General features: G+C 36.7%; 2 protein-coding genes across 12 annotated transcripts in view; one reads left to right on the top strand and one right to left on the bottom strand.

Moving 5' to 3' along the window:
- pou3f2b (POU class 3 homeobox 2b) overlaps positions 1-25,460 on the bottom strand; it is a 343,731-nt gene that overhangs the window by 4,871 nt on the left and 313,400 nt on the right. For 3 of the 9 annotated variants that reach the window (XM_087285093.1, XM_087285094.1, XM_087285095.1), the window contains one exon: positions 13,444-14,686. In XM_087285093.1, the coding sequence (XP_087141219.1) occupies positions 14,566-14,686 (121 nt within the window). In that variant the 3' untranslated portion in view covers positions 13,444-14,565. 9 annotated transcript variants of the gene reach the window in all.
- The window catches only part of fbxl4 (F-box and leucine-rich repeat protein 4), a 420,342-nt gene continuing 396,139 nt past the window's right edge, over positions 1,258-25,460 (top strand). The window contains 8 exon segments of one of the 3 annotated variants that reach the window (NM_001007315.3): positions 1,280-1,373; positions 4,481-5,097; positions 7,591-7,927; positions 10,455-10,699; positions 12,483-12,696; positions 15,352-15,423; positions 16,468-16,780; positions 17,616-18,863. In NM_001007315.3, the coding sequence (NP_001007316.3) occupies positions 4,592-5,097; positions 7,591-7,927; positions 10,455-10,699; positions 12,483-12,696; positions 15,352-15,423; positions 16,468-16,780; positions 17,616-17,779 (1,851 nt within the window). In that variant the 5' untranslated portion in view covers positions 1,280-1,373; positions 4,481-4,591 and the 3' untranslated portion in view covers positions 17,780-18,863. 3 annotated transcript variants of the gene reach the window in all.

The following is a 25,460-nucleotide window of genomic DNA, read 5'->3' as shown; positions in this document are numbered from 1 at the left end:
CACAAGCTCATGTGGTGAATAATAGGCTCAAAGGATTATTTATTTAAAAAAAAAAAAGATGTTCTCTTTAGTCTGTGAATAATTTATCTTGGCATAATTATGCATAGTAATTTGTGTGTATAGTTCTTTCTTTATTTTGTATTCAGTTTTATCACTATTTTTCATAATACTTTATCATAATTTTGACAAGCCAGACTAATCAAACCAAGATTCTTTAGACTGCTGGAAATTCCAGCTTAACTTTTTAAAGTCGTCATTATTCACTAAATTATTTTGTGTCACACCAAAGTGTAATAATGAGAGAAGTAAAATCGAATGAGAACATTGATGTAAAAAATGTTACTAATACACACACTCTTTTAATAAGTTTAATTAATAAACAGAATTATAAATTAAAGCATTAATTATCCATGATTAGTAATAACTTGATAAACCAAATCTTGCTAGTTCTATCCTCGGCTGTGTCAGTTGGCATTTCTGTATGGAGTTTGCATGTTCTCCCCATGTTCACACAGGTTTCCTACCGGTGGTCCGGTTTCGCCACAAGTTCAAAGACATGCGGTACAGGTGAATTGGGTAAGCTAAATTGTCCATATTGCATGTATGTGAATGAGTGTGTATGGATGTTTCTCAGTGATAGGTTGCAGCTGGAAGGGCATCCGCTGCATAAAACATGGACAAGTTGGCGGTTGATTCCGCTGTTGCGTCCCCAGATTAATAAAGGGACTAAGCCAAAGAGAAAAATTAATGAATGAAGGAATGTTTTTTTAATTTGTCGTCTTAACCTGCAGCACTTTTGAGCTCTCTTTGCCACTGTACAAAACTTAACAGACCTAAATCACACTATATGCAACTTCAATTAGAAAAATCATTAGTAGTAATCATAAATGTTTTTTTTCACTAGTAATTTTCCAAAATTTTGATATCAGTCAATTACAATTTATGTAATATATTTTAATAAGGATTAAAGCAGCCTGTAAAATGTTTTGTATGTTTGTCTTGTATTCCTGAAGTAACAAATATGGTCGAGCGAGCAAACTTTCCTTGAAACGTTGGTTTAGCTAATTATATATTGTATGAAGCGAAAATAGCCTGGATAAAACACCAAATTTTACTCTGCTGTAAGCTCCAAATTCAGGTAAAAAATGTTTGAGCTCTACTAGAATTATTAAAGTTTAAGAATTAAACATTATGTCGGGTGTCGTGTGGTTGCTAAACTCCACTTCCCATAATACATAGCGCGGAGGTGAAGCGGATGTTTATATTCGGCGTGAACAGTGAGGAATGTGCGAGCAATGACAGCAGCAGTGAGAGATGGATCGAGAGCGCAGGACACACTCAGCACAACACTCCAACACACCATTGCATCACCTGTAAGTTGTCGTTGTTTGTAAGTTTGTCAGTGCGTTGTGGCATGACAGCCTGCGTTAATATTCAGCCGATTCTTAACCCAACCTGATGAACTCTATAGCTCATCGCTAACACTTCCCCTTTTCAGATTACAGTTTTAACGTTTCGATCAAATAAAACGCCAGATATGGCTCAAATCTAACGACATGTTGATGACAGTGCTAGTAATAATTAACAACAGCTTTCAGGCTAACATTAAAGCAATAGCTCAACCCCAAAAATTAACATTTCTTCCCTTTATTTGAGAAAGCGTAAAAATTTGAAGATGTGTAAACGATTTTTGAAATTCTGATTTAACTTAACGTTGAGTTAAACTAAATATTTTGGTGTGGGCTATTTCTTTAACTCGCCATGTTTGGTCACTGTTCATATTGACTGGCTTTGTTGTTTATTGTATACATTTTTTATTTTGATGTAGATTAGTGCCACTAACGTTAATTGCATAGTTTAATGTCACCGTGTTAGCTTAAAACAACCGAATGTACAGTTATTGGAAGTGAAGGAGCGCTTGTCAAAATGTATTGCCTTAACAAGAACAAAGAAATGACAAGTCATTATTCTTATGAATCTTTCTCGGCAGGAAGAAGTTGCAGTTAGACTGAATCATGGCAGTAATTAGATACAGTTTATGTGAAGTAAATTACACATTATGACATTCTGTTTCCTTGTCTGTGGATTAAACGAATATACAGTGCATCCAGTGCATGCATTTCTTATGTTACAGCCTTATTTTAAAATGGCTTCAATTCATTTATTTCCTCAACATTCTACACACAATACCCAATAATGACATTGTGAAAAAAAAGATTTTTTTTAATTGTTGCAAATTTATTAAAAATAAAAAACCTGAAAATCACATGTACATAAGTATTCACAGCCTTTGCAGTGAAGCTCGAAATTGAGCTCAGGTACATTCTGTTTGCACTGATCATTCTTGAGATGTTTCAACAGCTTAATTGAAGTTCACCTGTGGTCAATTCAGTTGTCTGGACATGATTTGAAAAGGCATACACCTGTTTATTTAAGGTCCCAGGGTTGACAGTGCATTAAAGCACAAGCCAAGCATGAAGACAAAGGAATTGTCTGTAGACCTTCAAGACAGGATTGGGGAAGGTTACAAAAAAAAATTTCTTCTGTTCTGAAAGTTCCATTGAGCCTAGTGACCTCCATCATCCATAAGTGGAAGATTTTTGGAACCACCAGGACTCTTCCTAGAGCTGGCCGGCCATCTAAGCTCTAAGATCAGGGCAGAAGGGCCTTAGTCAGGGAGGTGATCAATAACCCAATAGTAATTTTGTCTGAGCTCCAGCATTCAGCGAGATCTGAAAAGGGCTGTACACTTTTGCTTCACATCGAACCTGATAGAGCTTATGTGGTACTGCAAAGAGAAATGGGCAAAAATTCCCAAAGACAGGTGTGCCAGGCTTCTGGCATCATATTTAAAAAGACTTGAGGCTGTAATTGCTACCAAAGGTGCATCAACAAAGTAATGAGCAAAGGCTGTGAATACTTGCGTATGGGTTTTTTCAGGGTTTTTTTTTATTACAAATTTGCAACAATTACATTTTTTTTCACATTGTCATTATATGGTATTGTGTGTAGAATTTTGAGGAGATAAAATGAATTTAATAAGGCTGCAACATAAACAGAATGTGGAAAAAGTGAAGTACTATGAATACTTTCCGTATGCACTGTATTGTATATGTGTATTTATATGTGTTTGTTTGTGTGTAAGAATTAAGCTTTATCTAATTTAGTAAATTAATAATTTATTTTTAGTTCACATAATAATCCTGCTGTGGATATTCTTTGCAACCTGCAAACAGGTAGAAATAATGAGATACCCATAAGTACGCCCAGACAAAATCTGTGGACATTTTTTTGCTATTTCTGCTGAGAATTTTGTAAAAAAAAAAAATTATTTTAGGAGTAAAATAACTAAAATGTAATATTTAAAATAAAAAATAATAGCTTTTTAACTTGTACTTAGTGTTTATAATGCAAATCCAATTAGATCCACTTATTTGGTAAACAAAGCGAGTCTCTCATATAACATATCTACTAAAAGACAGAAAATATTACTTTACAGACTGTATTGTAAACAAATTATATGAATATTTGAATATTACTATTATTATATCACAATAATGTTAGTGAAAAAAAATGGAATAAATATAAATTTGCACACATTCACACAAGTAAATACATAGACTCAATGATGGGCTAAAAATCTGTAGGTTTCTGAGTGCGCAGATTCCATGTGGGCCTTACCCATAAGCTTTATTTTCTCATACAAACATATAAGATGGCACAAGTCTATTATTTAGATGTGTTATACTTATTTTGTTTAAAATATTGCTCATTTGGCCACATTTGTGAAACACAAGCGCAGCAACCCTGTGTATTTATCAATAATACACTACCAGTCAAAAGTTTGCGGTCAGTTTTGTGGAAGAAAATTATTCTGTTCATCAAGGCGGCATTTATTAAATGAAATTTTTTTTTAAAATTGTTAAATACTTATTAATATGTTTAAAAACTGCTTTATTATTGTATGTAGTTTCAAATCAAATAATTACTCCAGTCATTATTGCTTTTATTACTATTACCATTGATAATAATTATAATATTAATAATAATAATAATAATTAATATTAATGATTTCTGAAGGATCACATGCCTCTAAATACTGGAGTAATGAAGCAGAAAATTCATCTTTAAAATCACTGGAATAAATGCATACATTTAATAATAAACAACTTTTAAACAGTTATTTTATAGAGCAGTAACATTTCACTATTTTACCATTTGTACTGTATTTTTGATGAAATAAATCTAGCCTTGGTGAGCAGGATAAGCTTATTTCAAAATATTTAAAAATCCTACAGACCCCAAACTTTTGACCTTTAGTGTAATAATTTTAAGTAAATTGTCATTGAATTCAAGAGTGTTCATCCTTTATTTGATTGAACTTGTGTTTCTTGAATGAGGAACTTACTGATCTCCTTTGTAGTGTTCTCACAATCTTGTGTGATATTTGTGTGGGTGTTTGTCTCTCTATAACCCACAGGTCATGCATGCGGCTTGGCCTATAGCCTGTGCTGTATAGAGCCTGTCGTGCTACAGTGCAGGGAAGAGACGCAGGCTGTGCTTCCTGACTCAAACCCAGCCCTGCTGCTCCATGTTTCCTATGCTAACCCTTCTCAGCATGTTTTACTATATCTGTCTACGGCGACGCTCCAGGAGCGGGACGCGCAGCGAAGCGTTGGGTAGCCGACGGGCGGTGGAGCTAGGTCAACGTTCAGCGCTGCCCGTGACTGTAGAGGTTGAGCAGTACGGCAAGGAGATCCTGGACTTCAGCTCTCACTACGGCAGTGAGAACAGCATGTCCTACACCATGTGGAACCTAGCAGGAGTGCCTAACGTGTACCCGAGCTCAGGAGACTTCACCCAGACTGCTGTGTTTCGCACTTATGGAACCTGGTGGGAGCAGTGTATCAGCTCTACGCCTCGATTCCGCCGTACGCCACCCAGTTTCCACAGCCAGGACTACTTGGAACTGGCCTTCGAGGAGCCTGTCTATCCCACAGCAGTGGAGGTGCTGGAGACCTACCACCCCGGAGCTATTGTTAAGATCATGGCGTGCTCGCTCAACCCTTTCTCCCAGAACCCACCGACTGATGTGAGGTACAGTGTTGAATGTGAATGACTGTTCTTGTAATCGAAAAGTTTTTGGTTCTAATCCCCCTTATGGATATTGTAAAGGTATATTTTAACCAAAACTGAAAGTTCTGTCTCCATTATTCACAGCAGCCTTCACCTGTTCCAAACCTGTTTGAATTTCTTTCTTCTGTTGAACACTAAAGAGGATATTTTGACGAAAGCTGAAAACCTGTAACCACTGACTTCCATAGCGAGATGTGGGGAGAGCAGCAGTTTTTTTCAATCACATTGTATCTTTATACTTTATTTTTACAACCTTGGAAGTGTAAATCGAAGATGGCGATTAACAAACCCAGTAATTCCTTGATTTAACCGCTCTGTGCATGCTTAATATTCATGTGATCTGAAGACTCCCCTGCTAATCTCAATAATATGAAAGCATTAGCTGCTATAGTATTTGTTTTTCCTATTATGGAAGTCAATGGGCACAGGTTTTTTTTCTTTTTCTTTTACCTTTTAAAAAATATATCTTCTTTAGTATCCCCCCTACAGGGATTGAAACCGCTTGCGGGTGAGTAAAGAGTGAGAACATTTTCAGTTTTGGGTGAACTATGCCTTTAAAATGGGAGTATTAACATTTAAGAACAAAGAGTAGTTTGATTGATTGTTTGTTTTTTACACACATGTGTTCATCTTGTCAACTCTCTGCACATTATCTCTCCAAAAACTTTGAGTTACAAATTATATTTGTACTCATTTAATGCAGAGTTGAATGAACCTCTTAATCCCCTCACACATGAGCTCATCAACACTGGTGTCTATTATTTATGTGTATTTAGTAGTTTTTGTTCACCTTCTGGCCAAACCAAGTTGTATAAGCTGTTGACACATTGTTCATATGGCTCCAAAAATTATATTATTATATAATGATGAAATTTTAAGTATGCGTAGACCAGGGGTGTCCAAACTCGGTCCTGGAGGCCGGGGTCCTGCATAGTTTAGAATCAGAATCAGTTTTATTGCCAGGTGTACTTCACACACAAGGAATTTGTTTTGCCTACAGAAGCTTCCAAATGTACACGAAGTGACAAGAGACAACACAAAATAAATATGAAAAAAAAAAGATGATAAACATTAAATAGAAATGCAGTTAGTCAAAAATATCTGAATTTTGAATTGTATGTACAGTTTTTTTTATAAATATACAGGTTTTAAGGTGCTGTGTACACAAGCGTATGGAGAAAGTATTGCATTGTATGTTTTTATACGGTGCTGTGTACAAGTGCATATGAAAAATTATTGCACGTTTATTGCACAGTAGGGGAATATTTACCTGTTCATGAGGTACAGTAGATGGTCTGAGGAAAGAAACTTTTCCTTTGGCTTAGCTCCAATTTCCTACAACACACCTCTCTGGAAGTTTCTAGTAAACTTAAAAACAGCTTGATTAGCTGGTTCAGGTGTGTTTAGTTGGGGTTGGAACTAAAATATGCAGGACACTGGCCCTCAAGTACCAAGTTTGGACACCCCTGGCGTAGACTTATAAATTGGGTTGCTGAGATTTAGTCCCATGTTGCTGGGAAGTGGACCCTAAAATGATCATATGGTGAAGCTGCATTTGAGTGTGTCTATTTAATAGGTACTTGGAGCAAGAGCATTCATGTTTCAAATGTTATTACTTGTTATTAGGTTATGTAGACCACTTTTATTCATTCATGATTATGTTTTAGAACTAACTTTAAACTCTAACCTTTAATTAGACCATTTTAGTTTACAATTTCAACCAAATCTGTACTGAATGCCATTTACATGAATTGTAATTGTAACTGCCAGTTATGTGTAATTCATTTGTGATGATAATCTAGTTAAAAAGGTTAAAACATGGAGAAAATTGATATTGAAATGTAATAACAATTCATAATGATTGTTTTAGCTTAGATGCATAATTTAACAATTAATATAGTTTAAATGCCTTTTTTTTTTTGGCATTTTATGGCTTTGGGCAGTAATACATCTTGATGTCAGTATTTTGTAGGTTTAGGTCAGATTGCAGCTATGGATGTTGGAAGCAACACAGTTTTTTGGACCGAGCTATTTCAAGTCTATTGTGCCTTTTGTATTTTTGCTTTAAATTTCTTCAGTAAACCCTTTTTAAAAGATGATTTGGTCTTACCCGCATTTTTCAAAGACTGGTTGTTGGACTAGCTGCAAAAGGTGGTTTATAAGGTGTGCCACTACATATCAATCACTACCATATCAAACACACCTGCCTGTAATTATCAAGCGCTGTTTAGGTCCTAATTGGCTCAGGTGTGTTTGATCAGGGTTGGAGCTGAACTTTGGGTTGGAGCTGGTACATGAAATTTTCTGCATATTTTTGATTGCAGTAATGACATTTGTAAATTCATTGCACCATTTGGTAAAATAATTATGGTGGGATAACTCTATCTCCGATCATATAGTACATGGCTATTTTTTTGGGTTTGAATACAGCTCATGATGTTGTATGTTTTGCAGGTGGGAGGTTCTGTGGTCCGGCAAACCCAACAAGGCTTTGACCCCTCAAGCTCGCCAGTTCTCCCCCAATATCAAGCAGATCAGCTTCACCACCAACCTGCTGCGCCTGGAGGTCAACAGCTCTCTGCTGGACTACTACACTGAGCTGGATGCAGTGATCCTGCGAGGAGTTCGAGAGAGACCCATCCTGGCCCTCTATAAGATCCCGGTCATCGACATCAATGATCTGAGTGACAGTGAAGAGGAGATCAGCGAAGCAGGAGGCTTGTGCTGCCGCTCGACTGCAGAGAACAGGCAGAGTCTGGCCAACGGATACTTTGACAGACTCCCTTATGAGGTAAGCAGTGGAAACTCTTTACTCAGCAGATGTACAGTTTTGAATATTTGTTTTTCATGCCATCAGCATGTTTAATAAATAGTATGTTGGCCAGGTAACAAAGATCATTTTCAAGGATCGTGGATAACAGCACAAGCTGGACCACAGAGTGTTGAAATCTTCAGCGAGTCAGACAGATATCGAAGAATAATAGTTGTAATTTTGTCTGTTTTCTCAAGCCAAGACATGTGTGGTTTGCAGTGGGTCTTCTTCAGAATAATTAGAGACCATTTTACTATAATTTAAAAATGCCTTTCCAATTCCTAACCCCTAATTACCTGCACACAGCTCAGATCTCCAGCCCAAACCACTGTCACCCTCATAGTCGCCTTACAGCAAACACAAATGTGTTTCTGAAACATTATCTGGCCATTATCTGCTAACCGATACTCAGCTTCACACTTAAACCATTGTTCACTCACAACAATGCTACTATCAAAAACAATAACCTGTACCTTAATGAATGTCTTCAGAGTAAAGAGAGAGATGTTGCCAAAATAAAATAAAACACATGCATTAATATATATATATATATATATATATATATATATATATATATATATATATATATATATATATTTATTTATTTATTAATTAATTAATTTATTTATTTATTATTATTTTTTCTTTGTATAATAAAAAATAAAATAATAATTATAATTAAAATTAAGATCCCATTACAAATTGCAAACCATAGCACAAATAAAACAGAACAAAAACATAGACATTAAAGAGCCCATATTATACATGAAATAGGGTCATATCTTGGTTGTAAGGGTCTCCAACAACAGTCTAATATGCATGCAAGGTCAAAAAACACTTTCATGGTCTTATAATCTGCATTTATTTTTACCTAATTATCCCAGCGACTCCTGTATGAATCGTCCAGTGGTTCATTTGTTCCCAAACCCCTCCTTAGCGCGGAGCTAATCTGCGCTGATTGGACCGATGACAGTCTGTCGCGATTGGTCGACTGCCTTCAGTCAGAGAGGGAAATGGCCAATAGCTAATCAGCAATTTAAAAAGTAATCACAGTTCATACGCGCTCGATAGTGTAGGCGTGGATTTTAGCTGCCACACTATGGCGAGTGGATAGTGCCACGGATAACCGAACGAAGGAGACAGTCGTGTACTCGCCATACCACACACACACAAAAACACACACACACCTCCGGATGACAACGCTCCCGCTTCCGCCCGCACCCGCCAGGTTTTAGCCTGAGAACCCGCTCCGTTTTCTGCCCGCCGCGCCCGGTCCCGCTAGAGTGGAGAACACAACCAAAAATCACCCAGTATACAGTCCAGACAGCCAAGCTGTCTGTATAAACCATTGGTATAAACACATACACACAGCACAAAGCACACAGAGCTCGTTCGTTCGTTCGCTCTCGCTCTCTCTCGCTCTCTCTCATACGCTCTCTCATACCAAGCAGATTCTCTTTCTAATTCGCATAGCAATATCCGTGATATTGCTAGACAGCCCGCTCCCGTCCCAAATTAAACCCGTTACCGACCGCTCCCGCGATTTATTCGGTAATTTATTCCCGCGGCTGTCCCCGCGCCAGATTTCTGCGGCGCGGGAATAAATTTCCGAATAAATCGCGGGAGCAGAACTCTAGCACGGAGCTCCATAAACAAACAGCACGCGTCGCGTTTTTAACGTGACTTTGCACGCGATAAGATAATATAGCCTGTTAACCTGATACAGTACACGCGGTTACAAGTAACAAATCACAACTAAATACATTTGCAAGCAAGAGTCAACGAGGCAACAACTTTAACCGCACGTACTTACACTTGAGAAATGGAAGAAACCCATCCTGACGTCCATCAGTTACTCTTTACTGATCCTTCCTTTAACAAACTCAGATGAAGTATTCTTTGTAGCATGTAGCTTCCAGAAGTTTCCAACTGCTTGGTTATAATGCTGAGGTTTCATCTTTGGGTAGAGACTCAATATATCCATCTGCAGTGTGACTTCAATCAACCGGCATGTTTGTGTGTGTGTGTGTGTTTGTGGGTGTGTGTGTGTCTGGGTTTCTGCGTCAGAGGGTGGGGCCTCAGGTTTGAAATCTCCCGGGTTTGCGCGTGCACGTGAATAACTTGGTTTCGTTCGTACGTCATGGTGAAACACCTAATGAATCGGTATCAAGGCGACTCGTTCGAAGCACTATGAGTCGACTCTTTTATAGATGAATCAACAGTTTTAAACACTGTATTCTTACAGATTTAAGCCTTAGCTGGATACTTCACTTCACTTAGAGCTGTGTTACACACTACATGGAGGGGAATTTTCAAAAACCCATAATATGGGCTCTTTAAATAACGTACTCTTCTTCTTCTTCTTTGGCCTTAGTGATATGGAAACCCTAAAGACTGATCTTCATACCTCTGTCTTTACAACTGACTGTTTTAATCCAAAACAACACTATTTAGCATGCTGTGCTCCGAGGGTCACTGTGTGTGTTTTTTGTTTGATTGAATGTAGCTTATCCAGCTGATTGTGAGTCACCTGCCGGTTCCAGACCTGTGTCGACTGGCTCAAAGCTGCAAGCTCTTCCACAAGCATTGCTGTGACCCGCTGCAGTACATCCAGCTGAGCCTGCAGCCATACTGGGCACGGCTCACAGACGCCTCCCTGTGCCATCTGCAGAGTCGCTGTACCCTTCTGCAGAGACTCAACCTGTCCTGGACGGGCAACCGTGGAGCCGTGACGCCCGCCGGCTTCTGCAGGTGACCACAACACTCTCTCATTCACATATATTCATTTTTACTTCACTACTGCACGTGAGTAGTTTTTTTGGGGGATTTTTCTCAGTTACTATCAGGTCTGACTGCTTCTACTTCAGTTCATTTCTGAAGAAGGAAACACTTCTTCCTTTCTGTTCCTTAGAGTTTTGTTTAAAGTCTGCATGAAGTGAAAGTTACTAAGACTTTAGTTTCATTATGTTGATACAATCCCAACTGAAATGGAATATTTAGTAGTGGTCGCCCACTGAAGCTAAGCAGGGTTGCACCCGGTTAGTACCTGGATGAGAGACGCCATGGGAAAGCTAGGTTGCTGTTGGAAGTGGTGTTAGTGAGACCAGCAGGGGTGCTCAACCTGTGGTCTGTGTGGATCCTAATGCCTCAGTATATTGATGGGGACTCTATACTGCTCAGTGAGCATCGTCTTTCGGATGAGATGTTAAACCGAGGTCCTGACTCTCTGTGGTCATTAAAAATCCCTGGATGTCCTTTGGAAAAAAAAGAGTAGGGGTTTAGTAGTAGTAGTAGAGGGTTGAGTGTCTAGATAAGCGTTATATCAATGTACGGAATTATTGTGTGTTTTTACACCAAATTCTTTCAGCTTGGTATACAGCTATGGATAATTTACAAATTACTAATATTTGAGTAAAATGTTAATTTTTTTTTGTTTATTCTTTAAACTTCTAATGAGATTTATTTCAGATTTTAAATAGTTACTCTTTTGAGAATAATTATCTTTTTTTTATTTAGTCGAGTTAAGAAATTAATATATAACTGTATATCCATTAGCTATCTTTTTATGTATAGCGGTAGTATGCACAATATTAACAGTTAATATTTTAGTGCAAATCAAAAAATTATTATTACTATTTGGTAATAAATAAGTTCATATTATTATATATTTGCTTATTAATTATACATTTTTGTATGTCTACCTGACAAATTACTTTATGATATTTATTTGACTTTGCGTTAGATGTATGATGTATGAAGAAATAACTTCTCTCATGTTTTAATTTACATTTACTGTTTAGGTAAAGTTTGATTAATTAAAGTGTAATTTAAAGAGTTTTACTTGTACTCAAGCATATTTTAGCCCAGATACTTGTCATTTTATTTGAGTGAAATTTTCACTTATTCTCTGTACTTTACCTTCATTTAATATTATTTTAAATACTTTTTACACCCCTGAACATACACATAACACATAAATACACATAAATTATTTCTTTTCCAAATATTTCTCAGATAATGTTTAACAGAGCAAGGACATTTTTACAATATTTTCCAACGGTTATTGTTTTTTCTTCTGGGGAAAGTCTTATTTATTTTGGCTGGAACAAAAGCAGTTTTTAATTTTTTAAAACCATATTAAGCTCAAAATTGTAGCCCCCTTTAGCTAATTTTATTTATTTATTTATTTATTTTAATTGTCCACAGAACAAGTCGTTGTTATATAATGCTTAATTAACCTAACAAAGCCTTTAAATTGCACTTTAAGCTAAATACTAGTGTCTTGAATATATCTAATAAAATATTATTGACTGTCATCATGACAAAGATAAAATAAATCGGTTAATAGAAATGAGTTAATAACCCTATTATGTTTAGAAATGTGTTTAAGAAAATTTCTCTCCACGAACATAAATTTGGGAAAAAATATAAAAGAATTCAAATTTAACAGGAGGGCTAATAATTTTGACCTCAACTGTATATAAACTTATTTTGATCTACCAAACATCAGGTAATTGTGTTTTTATTTCTGCAGCTTTATGAAGGCCTGTGGGGCGAGTCTGGTGTGTTTGGAGGTGTCGTGCTGTCATTTCCTGACCGAAGCGTGTTTAGAAGTGATCACTCAGACATGTCCTTGCCTCCAAGAGCTCAATTTGGCTTCCTGTGACCGTCTGCAACCTCAGGCCTTCAATCACATCGCCAAACTCACCCATCTGCGCAGGCTCGTGCTCTACCGCACCAAAGTTGAGGTGAGAATCGAGGAAATGCTAATTGCTGATTTTCTGTGGTCAATGAAATATTTGCTAAAACTAAAAAAATAATAATTAAATCTATGTAGACATATTTAAAGAATAGAACAAAACTAATAAAAAAGACAAAAACACACAACCGAAATGCTGAAACTTTGAAGTAAATTTAAAATGAAAATCCTGAAACTAGGTAAAAGCATCTGGAATGCACTGAATTGTGGGTTCTTGATCTAAAGGAAACCATCTAATCAGGGATTGACCCCTCTAATTAAGGTTTGAGATCCCCTAAGGGATGTCAAAACAAGATGAATGGATAGATGGTCTGTATTTTAAATAATAATGTTATAATTAAAATAATAAATATGCACTGCTATAACGGTTCATACCATTGTAAATGCATAATGCATTTAATAATAATTTCTGGAGGGCCGCAGCTCTGCATAGTTTACCTCCAACCAGCTCCAACTCACACCTGCTTAATAGTCTCTATTAGTCTTGAACACCTTGATTAGTTGGATGAACTGTTTAATTTAGGTTGGAGCAAAACTGTGCAGGGCTGCAGCCCTCCAGGAAACCAGTTTGAGACCCATGATCTAAAGTAAGCCGAAAATAGCTAATCAGGTCAGGACACACTAAATATCCTTTAAAAATATATAAATAAATATATTTAATTAATAAATTTGATGTAACTTAACTGTAAACATAAATTTGATTCACTGAAGCATGGAATACAGAAACTAACGTTACGGAAATAAGTGTAGTTTATCGTCAATGTATAATTTGTACAATGCATCTAATAGTTCAGATTTTTAAAAAATGCTACATATGTATATATATATATATATAGGTCAGGTTAGTATCTTTAGCAGTAAATTAAATGGTGAGCTTTTAAGCAAATGTTACTGAAAGGAAAGTAATTAGTAAAAAGTTCTTTATTTTTTATTTAGTTTTATTAAGATGAATTGTTGGTGATTGTATGGGTGTTAATGGCCAGCTTGGGTAGCTAAACTTGAACAAAGAAAAATAATGACCTTATTAAAAAAGATTTAGGACCTACAACACAACATTTCAGTAGATTTAAGACTTTTTAAGGCCTAAAATTTAGGAGATTTAAGACATTTTAAGACTTTTTAGGACCCTGCGGATAGCCTATCATACTTCTTTTTCTCATGAAATTGTGACCAATCAAATGCTCTCTAGTCTCTGACATTCTCCAACCCCTGCAAGATGCTTCGCATTTGATGTGCTTGAGCTGAACCACTAAGAGCAAAATGCTATTGGTGCTAAAGGGGAGGAGCAACACTGCGTTGCTGTCTTTTCATGTTTCGTTTGAGGTTGTCAAACATTGAATAAAAATGCACACTTCAAAGCACCTCACAGGACCTTTAATTGTTCATTTTTTAAAATAAATATAAAAGGTCATCAAATTTAAAGAATTAAAAGATTTAATTTGTATTCAGCATGCTTTGGGATTTGTAAGAATTTTTTGTAATGACTAAAGTAATTAAATTACTTTAGTAAATGAGTTACTTTTCTGGCAGAAAAATTAGAAAATAATTTAAACACAATTTTAATGATGTAATCAGTAATCATTACCTTTTTAAAAATAACTTCCAACACTGGTAAAAATTAATTATTTTAACATCAAAGACAAAATCACCAGTTACAGATCTATGAGATTTTCTGTTCCCACAAAAGTTGTGGGCTTTATACATCACCTGCCTTTGTTTATTGTTTACACGGCATCATTAAAAAAGCAAGCTATTTTGGGAATTAAAGAAGAAAGATGCTTGTGTGTAAGCAGATTTTTTTAAAATACACTATATTTACCTGTTTTTGTAAATGATACTACAACAGTAAGTCTGCCATTTACCTATGCTGCATGTCGGTGCGTGTCAGTAATCTGTGGCTCGTCCCGTCCCTTCGTGTGTGGTTAACTGAATCAGCATTTGGCAGTGTACGAGCGCCTCTTCCAGCAGGTATAATGTTTCTGTAGTGATGGAGACAGCACATAAACATACACACAAACACATCTCAGTCATCATCACTGTAAATAACAATGGAAATATGCACAGAACATTTGTCCACTAATCCACACATAACCATCAGTCTTCATCTTTCATTTCAACACAATAATGAAAACTATGTCTGCCTTCTTTTACTGATGGCCTCAAGACTCCAGCGTTTTACATCAAAACAACTTTTTTTGTTGTTTTTTATCTCTGAAACATATGAGTGTCAGTTGTGTTGCCAGAACATGAGTTCAAATAATAGTTTAATTTTAACATGTCTATTTGTTGGTAAATGTGTCGTTGTCTTTGATTTACGATTATCAAATGTGTGTTCCTTTATGTGGCATCTCAATTAGATGTCAATATTTAACAGTGTCAAAAAAGTTGCTAAGTCATATGAAAATGATTTTTAAAAGGAGGAATGTCTCCAAACCCCACCACTAACCATACCACTCATTGAAGGATGAGCATATTGTACTAAAATATACAAATGAAGTCACACAAACTAATACAAAACAGCGACTACATCAAAAAAGTTATGATGAATTGTCTTGGAATTGGAGGGTTTGGTATTCTCTCATTAGCATTGGTGTGTTAATCATGTAAATCAATAATCCATTTTTATTTCTCTCTACACATACAGCAATCAGCCATATTGAGCATTCTAACATTCTGCCCAGAGCTCAGACACCTCAACCTGGGGAGCTGTGTAATGGTGAGTCTACTGGATGGATGAACTGATGCCCGGATTTGAGGTTTACATGGCTGAGTCGCAGTCACACAATAAAATACTGTTTTGCATTGATTATTGGCATATGTTATCAAATCATAAATGCATTGTGCCTAGTAAATGAAATATTTGCAGGAAAATGGCGTACGCTAACACAGCAAAAAAAAAAAAAAGAAAAGAAAAAGTAATATATATATATATAAACATTTTTAACCCCTGTTTATTTGTCTCTCAATTTCTGTTTAACAGATGAGGAGTAAATTTACATGAATTAAATTTAAATGAATTATCTCACTAAAGATGTTGAGCGACTAAGATTTTGTTTTAATAAATATATTTGTTTAACAAATCTGTTTTGGCACCTACAAATATTAGCTATATTCACAGAGAAATGTATAAAATATTCATAAAGGTGACCTGTGCTTACTATCTGTACTAAATAATATACATGATTGACAAAAGTGTATATCTAATAATAACAATAATACACTGAAATGATGATGAAATTGGGTATTAAAAGTGTATACCCTTGTTTTGTTTTAAAAAGAAAATTCAAAAGACTTGATTCAAGAATGAACCTTGTCTGTCAATTTCAGGCTACTAGCATTTTAAGGGTTAAAAACAATTGCAGACAAAACTAAATGAATTCTTGTGGCTCCTGATGTTTTCTGAAATTATAAGATTGGTCTGTTTTAGATAATCTTTCACATTGTTGATAGCTTCTGCAAATATTCTGAGTATACCTGGAACATACAGTAAGTATGTAAGTATTTTGTCATATTTTAGTTGTCGTATGTCATGCACAAACTGATGATTTAACTTCAAGATACCTCTGTGTATCATCAAGAGATACATGTATTAATGCTGCTTTGACTGTAAATGCTTTTTGGACTCTCAAAGTGCCAGTAGCCACTCTTTATATTTGTTTTGAAGTATGCCAATTGATATTCACATTGCCTATACAGAAAGTTATCTGCTTGTATTTTCCTATGAAACTTCAGAGTGTTTGATTGTGGTGTTTGTTGACAGATTGAGGACTATGATGTGGTTGTGAGTATGCTGAGCGCCCGCTGTCGTTCTCTGCGTTCTCTGGACCTGTGGCGCTGCAGAAATCTGAGTGAGCGTGGTCTGGCCGAGCTGGTTTCAGGCTGCCGGCTGCTGGAGGAGCTGGATCTGGGCTGGTGCTCCACACTTCAGAGCAGCTCCGCCTGTTTCCAGCACTTGGCCCGCAGTTTACCCCGTCTGCGCAAACTCTTCCTCACCGCAAATCGCACTGTCTGTGACGCAGACCTGGAGGAGCTGGCCGCCAACTGCAGTGCTCTGCAGCACCTTGATATACTGGGTGAGCTGCTGTTTTTTTTTTTACAATAAATCAAAATTGACAATTCCTATATACTGTACATAGTTGATGTCAAATTTATTTGCCCTCCTGTTAATCTTTTTTTAAATATTTCCCAAATTATTTTGAGCAGAGCAAGAAAATGTTTTTGAAAAATTAAAAACTGCTTTTATTCAAGCTGAAATAAAATAATTTATTAAAAATTTATTTAAAAAAGAAAAAAAAAAATCAAAGAGGGGGCTAATAATTCTAACCAATAATTTTTTTTAAATATCTCCCAAATTCTTTTTAACAGAGCAAGGAAATTTACACAGTACTTCCTATAATATTTTTTCATCTGGTGAAAGTCTTATTTGTTTTATTTCAGCCAGAATAAAAAAAAGCTTGACATTTTTTAATACCATTTTAAGGTCAATATTATTAGCCACCTTTAGCAACATGTTTTAATTGTCTACAGAACAAACCATTGTTATATAATAGCTTGCCTAATTACCTTAACCTACCTAATTACCTAGTAAAGGCTTTAAATGTCACTTTAAGCTGCATACTAGTATCTTGAACAATATCTACTAAAATATTATGAACTGTCATCATAGCAAAGATAATTGAAATGAGTTAATAAAACTATTATGTTTAGAAATGTGTTGAAAAATCCTTCTTTCCGTTAAACAGAAATTGGGGGGAAATATAGAGGAGGCTAACAATTCAGGATGGCAAAAAATAGTTCATTACATTGTTAATCTCACTAACGTAATGTTTTCTTCCGTATTAAAAATAGTAATTTTAACTGTTGTTGACAGAATGTTTGTGTGAAATCTCTTCTGTCTTGTGTTTGTAGGCACACGGATGGTGAGTTCAGCCTCTCTAAGAAAGTTACTGCAGTGTTGTCCTCGTCTGAAGCTGCTGGACGTGTCCTTCTGCTCACAGATCGACTCACGCTTTGTCCAAGAGCTCAATGGCCTTTTCCCGAATGTGTCCATCAAGAAAAGCTTCACTCAGTAAAACACAAAAATAAATAAATAAATAAATAAATAAAAAGTGGGTCTGAGCAGGATGGACTTTGAGACCCCGGGGAGAAGCCTTGCGCTTTCTGGTGCTGTGAACTCGCTGCCTTCAACTGCAGGAGCTGTGAACTGCCCTTCCAAGACGTCACGGATGTTTCACTCACTCTAACTATGTGTTGAATCTTACAATTTCATCAGACCTCAGTTTTGATCTTAATCTCAGGGTTTTATTTTTGTCTTCAGAGAGAGAGAGCGAGAGAGACGTTTGTAGTATGCTGTACTACAACCCAGTGGTTTTGTTTTAAACCTAGCGTATCAGTATCAGTGTTTTATTTGCATTGTTAAATGTTGTCAGATCGATGTTGTGAAATAGTAACATGGCGTACTATGATTATTTATTGATCCATTTATAAATTCAGGGCCACACTGACTTGAATCGCGGGCACAGAAATCTTTTGTGGCAATACCTAGTTTGGGTTGAGACTTCTTATGCACTCGTACACAATAGGGCAAAACCAAAACATAAGCTTTTCTCTATTGCAAAACTTGACGTTTACTTTTGCGCATGCTATAGCTGGTAGATGACATATCCTTGTGCCTTAGGTGTCAAGAGAGAAGTGCTTTGTGTGTGTGCGTGTGTGTGTGCGTGCGTGCTGGTTGTCTATTGTGCTATGCTAAAATTGTGATTTGCCAAAATCACCCTAAACCAAAGGGTTTTTTCTTTCTTTGAATTTTGAAAAACACTCTAACAGCATTGTACTGTATTTTCTTTAAAGGTGTACAGTTATTCAAATCAAAACAAGAATTATTGGAGTTTTTTTGGTAAAAGTTTTTTAAGTGCCACATTTTTTAGAATAATGTTTGGATCTGACTTACCTGTACTTTACTCTAGCGTACTGAGCACACCACGTTAACACTGAAGTAACCTAACATTATTTTATTTCTGTTAAATTGTACAGTGATTTTTTTTTTGTCATTTTGGATATTGAATTAATTCATGCTGTTCGAGAGTTTTAGCATCATTTCAGATCTGAGAGTGACAGTCATGAGGTCTTGGTTCAATAAAGTGAGGCTTAATATTTTGGAGTTTTGAATTTTTTGAAAAAAAAAAACACATTTTCTCTAATGGTTTGATCTAATAGTGTTAAAATTCATTTATTCTTTCATTTTCCTTCGGTTTAGTCCCTTTATTCATTAGGGATCACCACAGTGGAATGAACCGCCAACTTATCTAACATATGCTTTACACAGCACATGTCCTTCCAGTTGTAACCCTTACTGGAAAACATCCAAACACTCTCTCTCTCTCTCTCTCTCTTTCTTTCTCTCTCTCTCTCTCTCTCTCTCTCTCTCTCTCTCTCTCTCTCACACACACACACACCCCCACCCACCGACCAATTTAGTTTACCCAATACATTTACAGCGCATTTCTTTGGACTGGGGGAAACCGAAGCCAACATGAGGAGAACATACAAACTCCACACAGAAAGGAAACCTGGGACTCGACCTTCTTGCCATGTCACCTAGTGTTAAAATGTCAGAGATAATGTATGATTTTATAAAGAAAATAATAGAGATATAATTCAAATAATACAGAATTCAGATATATTAGCACATATTTTTCCCTCTATGGCATTTATATACGTAAAACGTTTCTTATCACAGCTTTAATGATACACAGAATTTAAGAACAAATTGTTAGCATTTCGGATACTGTCATTTAATATTTAGAATAAACTTGTCATATATGATCAATTTAGTTATTTTCACCTTACCTCGCTCGCCTTCAACGTTTAACCTCCTTATCACGCTCAGTTTGTCGACAACAAACCCCGCCTGCTTTTACCTGATTGGTCAGATCAGTAATTTTGACATTGATAATCGCTATCAGACTTCTTAGTAAGAAGACCAGCCCAAAATATGACCGATAAATCTTATTTTTTTTATTGCAACAAATTGCATAATTTCTACTTACTAGGGGACTGTCAAAGGTGGTTACGGTCCTTCATCTCCAACTGTGAAATTCAATAATTTGGTCCAGCAGAAAGTCAAAAACTTCCCTGATCTTAATCCCTCAGAGTGTTAACGGTGTATTAATATTGCATCCGGCAGTGACAGTCTCATTGGACTAACAGTGATGTAATGAATTGTTTATGTCTGCCTTAATGATGGACTGAGGAGCTCTAATGTGCCCTGAGGACCTGGAGGGATGCAGTTAATTAAATGAAACGATTTCTTGATTTCTATACAACTATTGCTAGTCAGTACACGCAGAAAACTGTCATTACACCCCTGTAAATAGATCAGCAGTACAAAGCATAATAACACTGTCTGCCTCTGCCTTTGGACCCTGTAATTTAGAAGTGGCTCTGCACTGCTACAATGCTGGTTTTACCATACGCATTTGACCTTCTCTCTTTCATGTACCTTTTGTATAGGAAGCTAGTTTGAAGAATATTTTTTTTTTTTAACATCAAGCAGGCTTTCTAAACACTGCTTAAGAGCGGCATTCTAAAAAAAAAAAAAAAAAAAGGTTAAATGTCTTTAATAATTTGCAGTTAGGTTAACCTTGTGGTCATAAAATAATTTATTTGCTAATAAAAAAAATTACCCATCATGGATCTTTGGTTTACATTTTAATACACATTCCTAAGCCTAATCAAGTTTTAAAAGGGGTTTGTTAAAAATACAGCACACTACAGGTTGTGTTCTAACTAGGTTACCACCATATTAATGCAAATTTGTTTATATTAGTTAATTTATTCATATAATTATGAAGAAAATTTAAATAAATATACATTAATTAATTGTTTTAGGGAAAAAAGTCTTCATTATTGAAAACAGAAAATGCAAGAGCTCCCATGCATGTGGTTTAAATGGGTTTTATATATAAAAAGAGTAAATGAAAAGCCATCTAAAATTGAGTTTAGAATGTGTAGTTTTGTGCTTATGTCTGTGATGCAGACGAAATTCAAGCTGGTGGACCCTTACAAAAATCAAAATACAGTTTTCAATCGGTTTGTCATGTGTCACCTCAGCAAACCAACAAAATCAGAAGTTCATAAACTACTAAACTTTTGGTGTTTCAAGTCAAAATGTTTTTGAACAGTGATTTCTCATGAACCAGGGTATGTAGAATATAGACTATTTAAATAAGCATTGCTACATCGCCTGTTTAATTCAGAGAACCCGAAGAAAACCCTGGTGTTACATTTAATCAATGTTACTTGAGATGTTGTGGGATAAAATTTCACTAGGTGGCACTACAGGATAAGGATGACCATTTTACACAATCGCGGAATGAGTGCCCTCAAATTTAGACCTAAAACACACGGTTTTCACAAAAATAGAGAAAATTGTATCACTTTGAAACTTGACATTCTTAAATCTAGCTTTAGTTGACTGAAATTATTACGAAAAATATAGTAGTTATTCTCTGAATGGAAATGAGACTGGGATTAACTGTAAACATCAAAGCAGAGCACCAAAAAAAAAAAAGCAACCCCAAAAATATTTCCGTTCACTATTATGAGCCCTGCTAAAATTCAGAAATTATATTATGAAGACAACGTGACGTTTTACATTATCAATTTAATACATTTTATATGTATTTTGTACAGAGGCTAAAAGTTAGCCAAATATAAAAAGTGAATTGCAAACAATAATATAGCTACACAAATTAAATTAATGCAATAAAAAGGCCAACCGAGCCGCACGTTTTGTTGACAAAAATATTAAATAATAGTAATACTTCGTCCTTAACTGTTTGTTTAACAAAATTTGCTAATTTTAAATATAGGCCTATTATTTATATGTTTTACCAAATAAATCAGCGAGTTTTGTGAAAGAAGACGAATCAAGAACACATTTCTGCACGTGAACCAGTGATCTCAGGATATGTGTTCTGTTTTAATTATTTTTTCTTTTCTATTTCGGGGAAAATAAATAATTATTCTGTTTGCATTTGTGGTCAAATTTGAACTCGATTTCATTTAAGATTGTGACAAATTAACCAATCTGAACGCGTGTGAAATTTCGCTGGCACTGCTGTTTTGTTACCAGTTTTATATTTTTGTTTCAAAATGTGACATATCTAGAAAATCAGGCTTTACCCGCGTTGTTTTCACACCCGACGACATGTAATGTCAGTTTTATACTTCGATTCAGAAAAAACAGCATATACTACAAAATCAAATTTCTATCACAACCTCTGCGCATTTTATTATACCCACAATTTCATCCAGTTCAACGTTTGATGGAGTCTTTCTGACAGAGGAAATAAAACGACAAATAAATAGCTCCCACAGTCTTTGAATTACATGACAGTTTGATCAATTAATCTATGTAAATGATTCTTTTAAGGAACAAAACAAAAAGATAAAAACAGATGTCCCTGGAATTTCAGTGGAATAGATTTACATTAAAAATATGAATTAAAATGTAAGCAAAAATAATACAATAAGAAAATAAAAATAATAATAATTTCTGATTGCTGTATTTACACACGTATAGCAAGCCACTGGGAAAATATATTCCCATTTTTGCAAATATTCCAGTGTTTACATTTTCAGTAAATCATCACTGCATCGTGTCCCTATAAAGGCGAAGCGGGACTAACACAACGAAGAATTACAAAACACACAAGAAAAAAAAAATACAAAGAAAACTAAACTGATCAATCAAAAACCCAAGTATCCTTAGATCCGTTATTGGGTAAACGTGGAGACTATTTAATAATAATAATAATAATAATAATAATAATAATAATAATAATAATAATAATAACAGCAATACTGACAATAATAGTGCTCGTGTTTCCGATTGATATGCTTGATGAAATTATAAAATACACAAAAACCGCTTTGTCATATGGACCAATGAAGAATTATTTGACTTGAAATGAAAATATTGCATGTCACATCATTTGCTTTTCCCATTCTCCACAATACTGTGTAAATAACCTCTATTTCAAAATAATTAAAAAAAGACATTCAAATGTTTGAGATATATAATATTGAATTCGTTGGGTAGAAAATAGTGCTAACATTGTTGAAAACTGAACATTGTTTACTATACATAAACATATAGTAAAGTCAGCTCATTAATTTATAAAAAAGCAGCTGAATGTGGGTTAAAAAGCAACTGACTCACGCGAGAGATAGCAAGCAATATTCGGCTAAAATGACTATAAATATAAAGGCAAAATAGACCAACTCTAATGTCAAAACAAATCGAGACGCAAATAAAAATAAACCAAAACCTCTAAAATATTTCCCCAATTCAAAATAATACGAAAAAGTGCTCAAGTGAGAGAATAACGTAGCTATGTCCTTTAAAAATTATACAATATTTACAGCACTGTGTGGAGTCCTGTCAAACAATTGTATTTTATGGTGATACGTCTTTTATCGAAGAAAAATGCCAGGTTTCTTTCTCTTGCCCTTCGGCGACCTGTCTGCAGCTCGATGCTGGAAGTTTCTTTTGATTTCTTTTCAATTTAGAGCATCCGTATTGATAAAACGGAGACTAGAAGAGACTAGAATCAATTGTGTGTGACTAATTTCTTGGCGCCAAGACTACAACATCTGCTTAGTGTGACCTTGCACCTCATCACTGTGTTTCTATAAGTAAATATAATGTATCTAAAATAGCCTGATAATAATAATAATAATAATAATAATAATAATAATAATAATAAACGTTTAAAGGCCTTTTGATCAAAATAAATAGTCAAATACTGTAGATAGATGCATGTCACACTGATGTTGTTTTTCAGTAGAATCGATGTTCACCCTCAGTCGCCCACAACAAAAGTAAAAATGGCGTGTATTTGTCAAATGCTGCAGCACTAGTCACTTTTCAGGCTAAGCCTGCAAAAGCAAATGCAGTGAATGCGTCTCGATGTAAACAACTGGCTATGGGACACCCATGCTCGCGTTTGAGGGACATTTCGCTCGTCTCAAAGTGTTTGATAAATAGTAGGGTTACACCTTAAAACTGCGTCTTTTCACAGTGCTGGGTATTCACAGAACAACCGTTCTCTTTGCTCGCGCAGGGAACGCACGGTCCCCCTCTCTGTTGCAGCAGTAGCCTACGAATTTTGAGAAACATTGAAGACGGATATAATCTGCTCGCCCGCCTCAGTAGTCTAAACCGCAGCTGCTTTCACTTTGGATAGTTCCAATGTGAACATAATCATAAATGAAGACTGAAGCAGTCAATATGATAAGATATGTCCTTGTTTTGTAAGTGTTTTTTGAGTGTTTTTCTCTCCCCCCTCACTGAACTGGCGTCTGAACCCCGTGATGCGGCGGCGTGTCTCCGTATACGTCCTCGGTACCCGGTAGAGGTCCGCCGGGAGGAGTCATCCGTTTTTCTTTCTGTCTCCTGTTACAAAACCAAACCCTCACTACCTCTTTTTCCAACTGCAGACTGTCCGCCAGTGAAGTAATTTCCGACGCGGCTGGCTTTGGGCACTTAAGGAAATGGCTCTCCAAAGCCCCTTTGACGCTTACCTCGATGGAAGTCCTCTTTTTCCGTTTCCTCCCCTGCGCTGCTATCTTGTCCAAGCTCGTGGGGCTTCCAGATGTGGAGTCTGCCTCCTCCAACCACTTGTTCAACAAAGGCTTGAGCTTGCACATGTTTTTGAAGCTGAGTTGCAGGGCCTCAAACCTGCATATTGTGGTCTGCGAAAACACATTTCCATAGAGCGTTCCCAAAGCTAGTCCTACGTCCGCCTGCGTGAAGCCCAGCTTGATCCTCCTCTGCTTGAACTGTTTGGCGAACTGTTCCAAGTCGTCCGAGGTCGGCGTGTCCTCGTCCGAGTGGTCGTGGTGGCTCTGGTGCGACTGGTGCTGGTGCTGGGACGGTGGATGGCCGTGATCGCTGAGATGCGGGCTGTGGTGGTCCTCGTGCGCGTCGCGCATGCTGTGGTGGTGGATGCCCTGGCCGCTGCCCGGAATGAGACCGTTCACGCTGAAGCTGGGCTGCGAATAAATAAGGCTCTGTCCGTTCGATGTGGCCATGCTGGGGATGTGAGCTGCCGTCGTTGTTCTCCATGCCCTTGAATCGTGATGGTTCCCGTGCGTCTGATGTACCAGGTGGGGTGGCCGCGACTGATGCTGGAGATTGCTGGAATTGTGCATCTCGTCCCGGGGGCTCTGCACCGCTGGCTTGATGTCCTGCTCGCCGAGGGGACTGGACGACCACGGACCTCCTTCTCCGTGTGACAAGGCTGTTATCCACTGGTGCGCGTGGCTGAGCGGGTGACTGTTGCTCTGCAGTGAGTAGTCACTCTGCAACAGGGTTTGCGCGTCCCTGTAAGCCGTAGCTTGCTGCATGCTTCCAGGCTCCGAGTGTACAATAGATGGACTGGAGGTGAGGATATTGTAATGATTGGATGCTGTAGTCGCCATGACTCTCGGAGCCGGACTGATCGCTCCTATTAAAGGAACCTTGCATTTGACAGTTACTCTTTTGCCACAGGCGTCTCCCAGGCTCTTTGCCAAGTGGACGCAGAGGCGCGCACCTGAGCTCCGCCTCTCGACCACGCTCATTGGCTGAGAAACGATGATGGACGCGCTTTTTTGAGGCAGCTTTCAGCTGATTGGACGCTCGAGAGTCTTAACAAACACTGCCTTCTTCCCTCAAAAGAACTCCGTGTCCTGCAGCACCTCTGA

Source organism: Danio rerio, chromosome 16, assembly GCF_052040795.2.
Source record: "Danio rerio strain M-AB ecotype USA chromosome 16, GRCz13ab, whole genome shotgun sequence".
Classification (NCBI taxonomy): Eukaryota; Metazoa; Chordata; class Actinopteri; order Cypriniformes; family Danionidae; genus Danio; species Danio rerio.
Note: the sequence above shows the minus strand (reverse complement) of the source record. Positions and strands in the feature narration are given on the sequence as shown.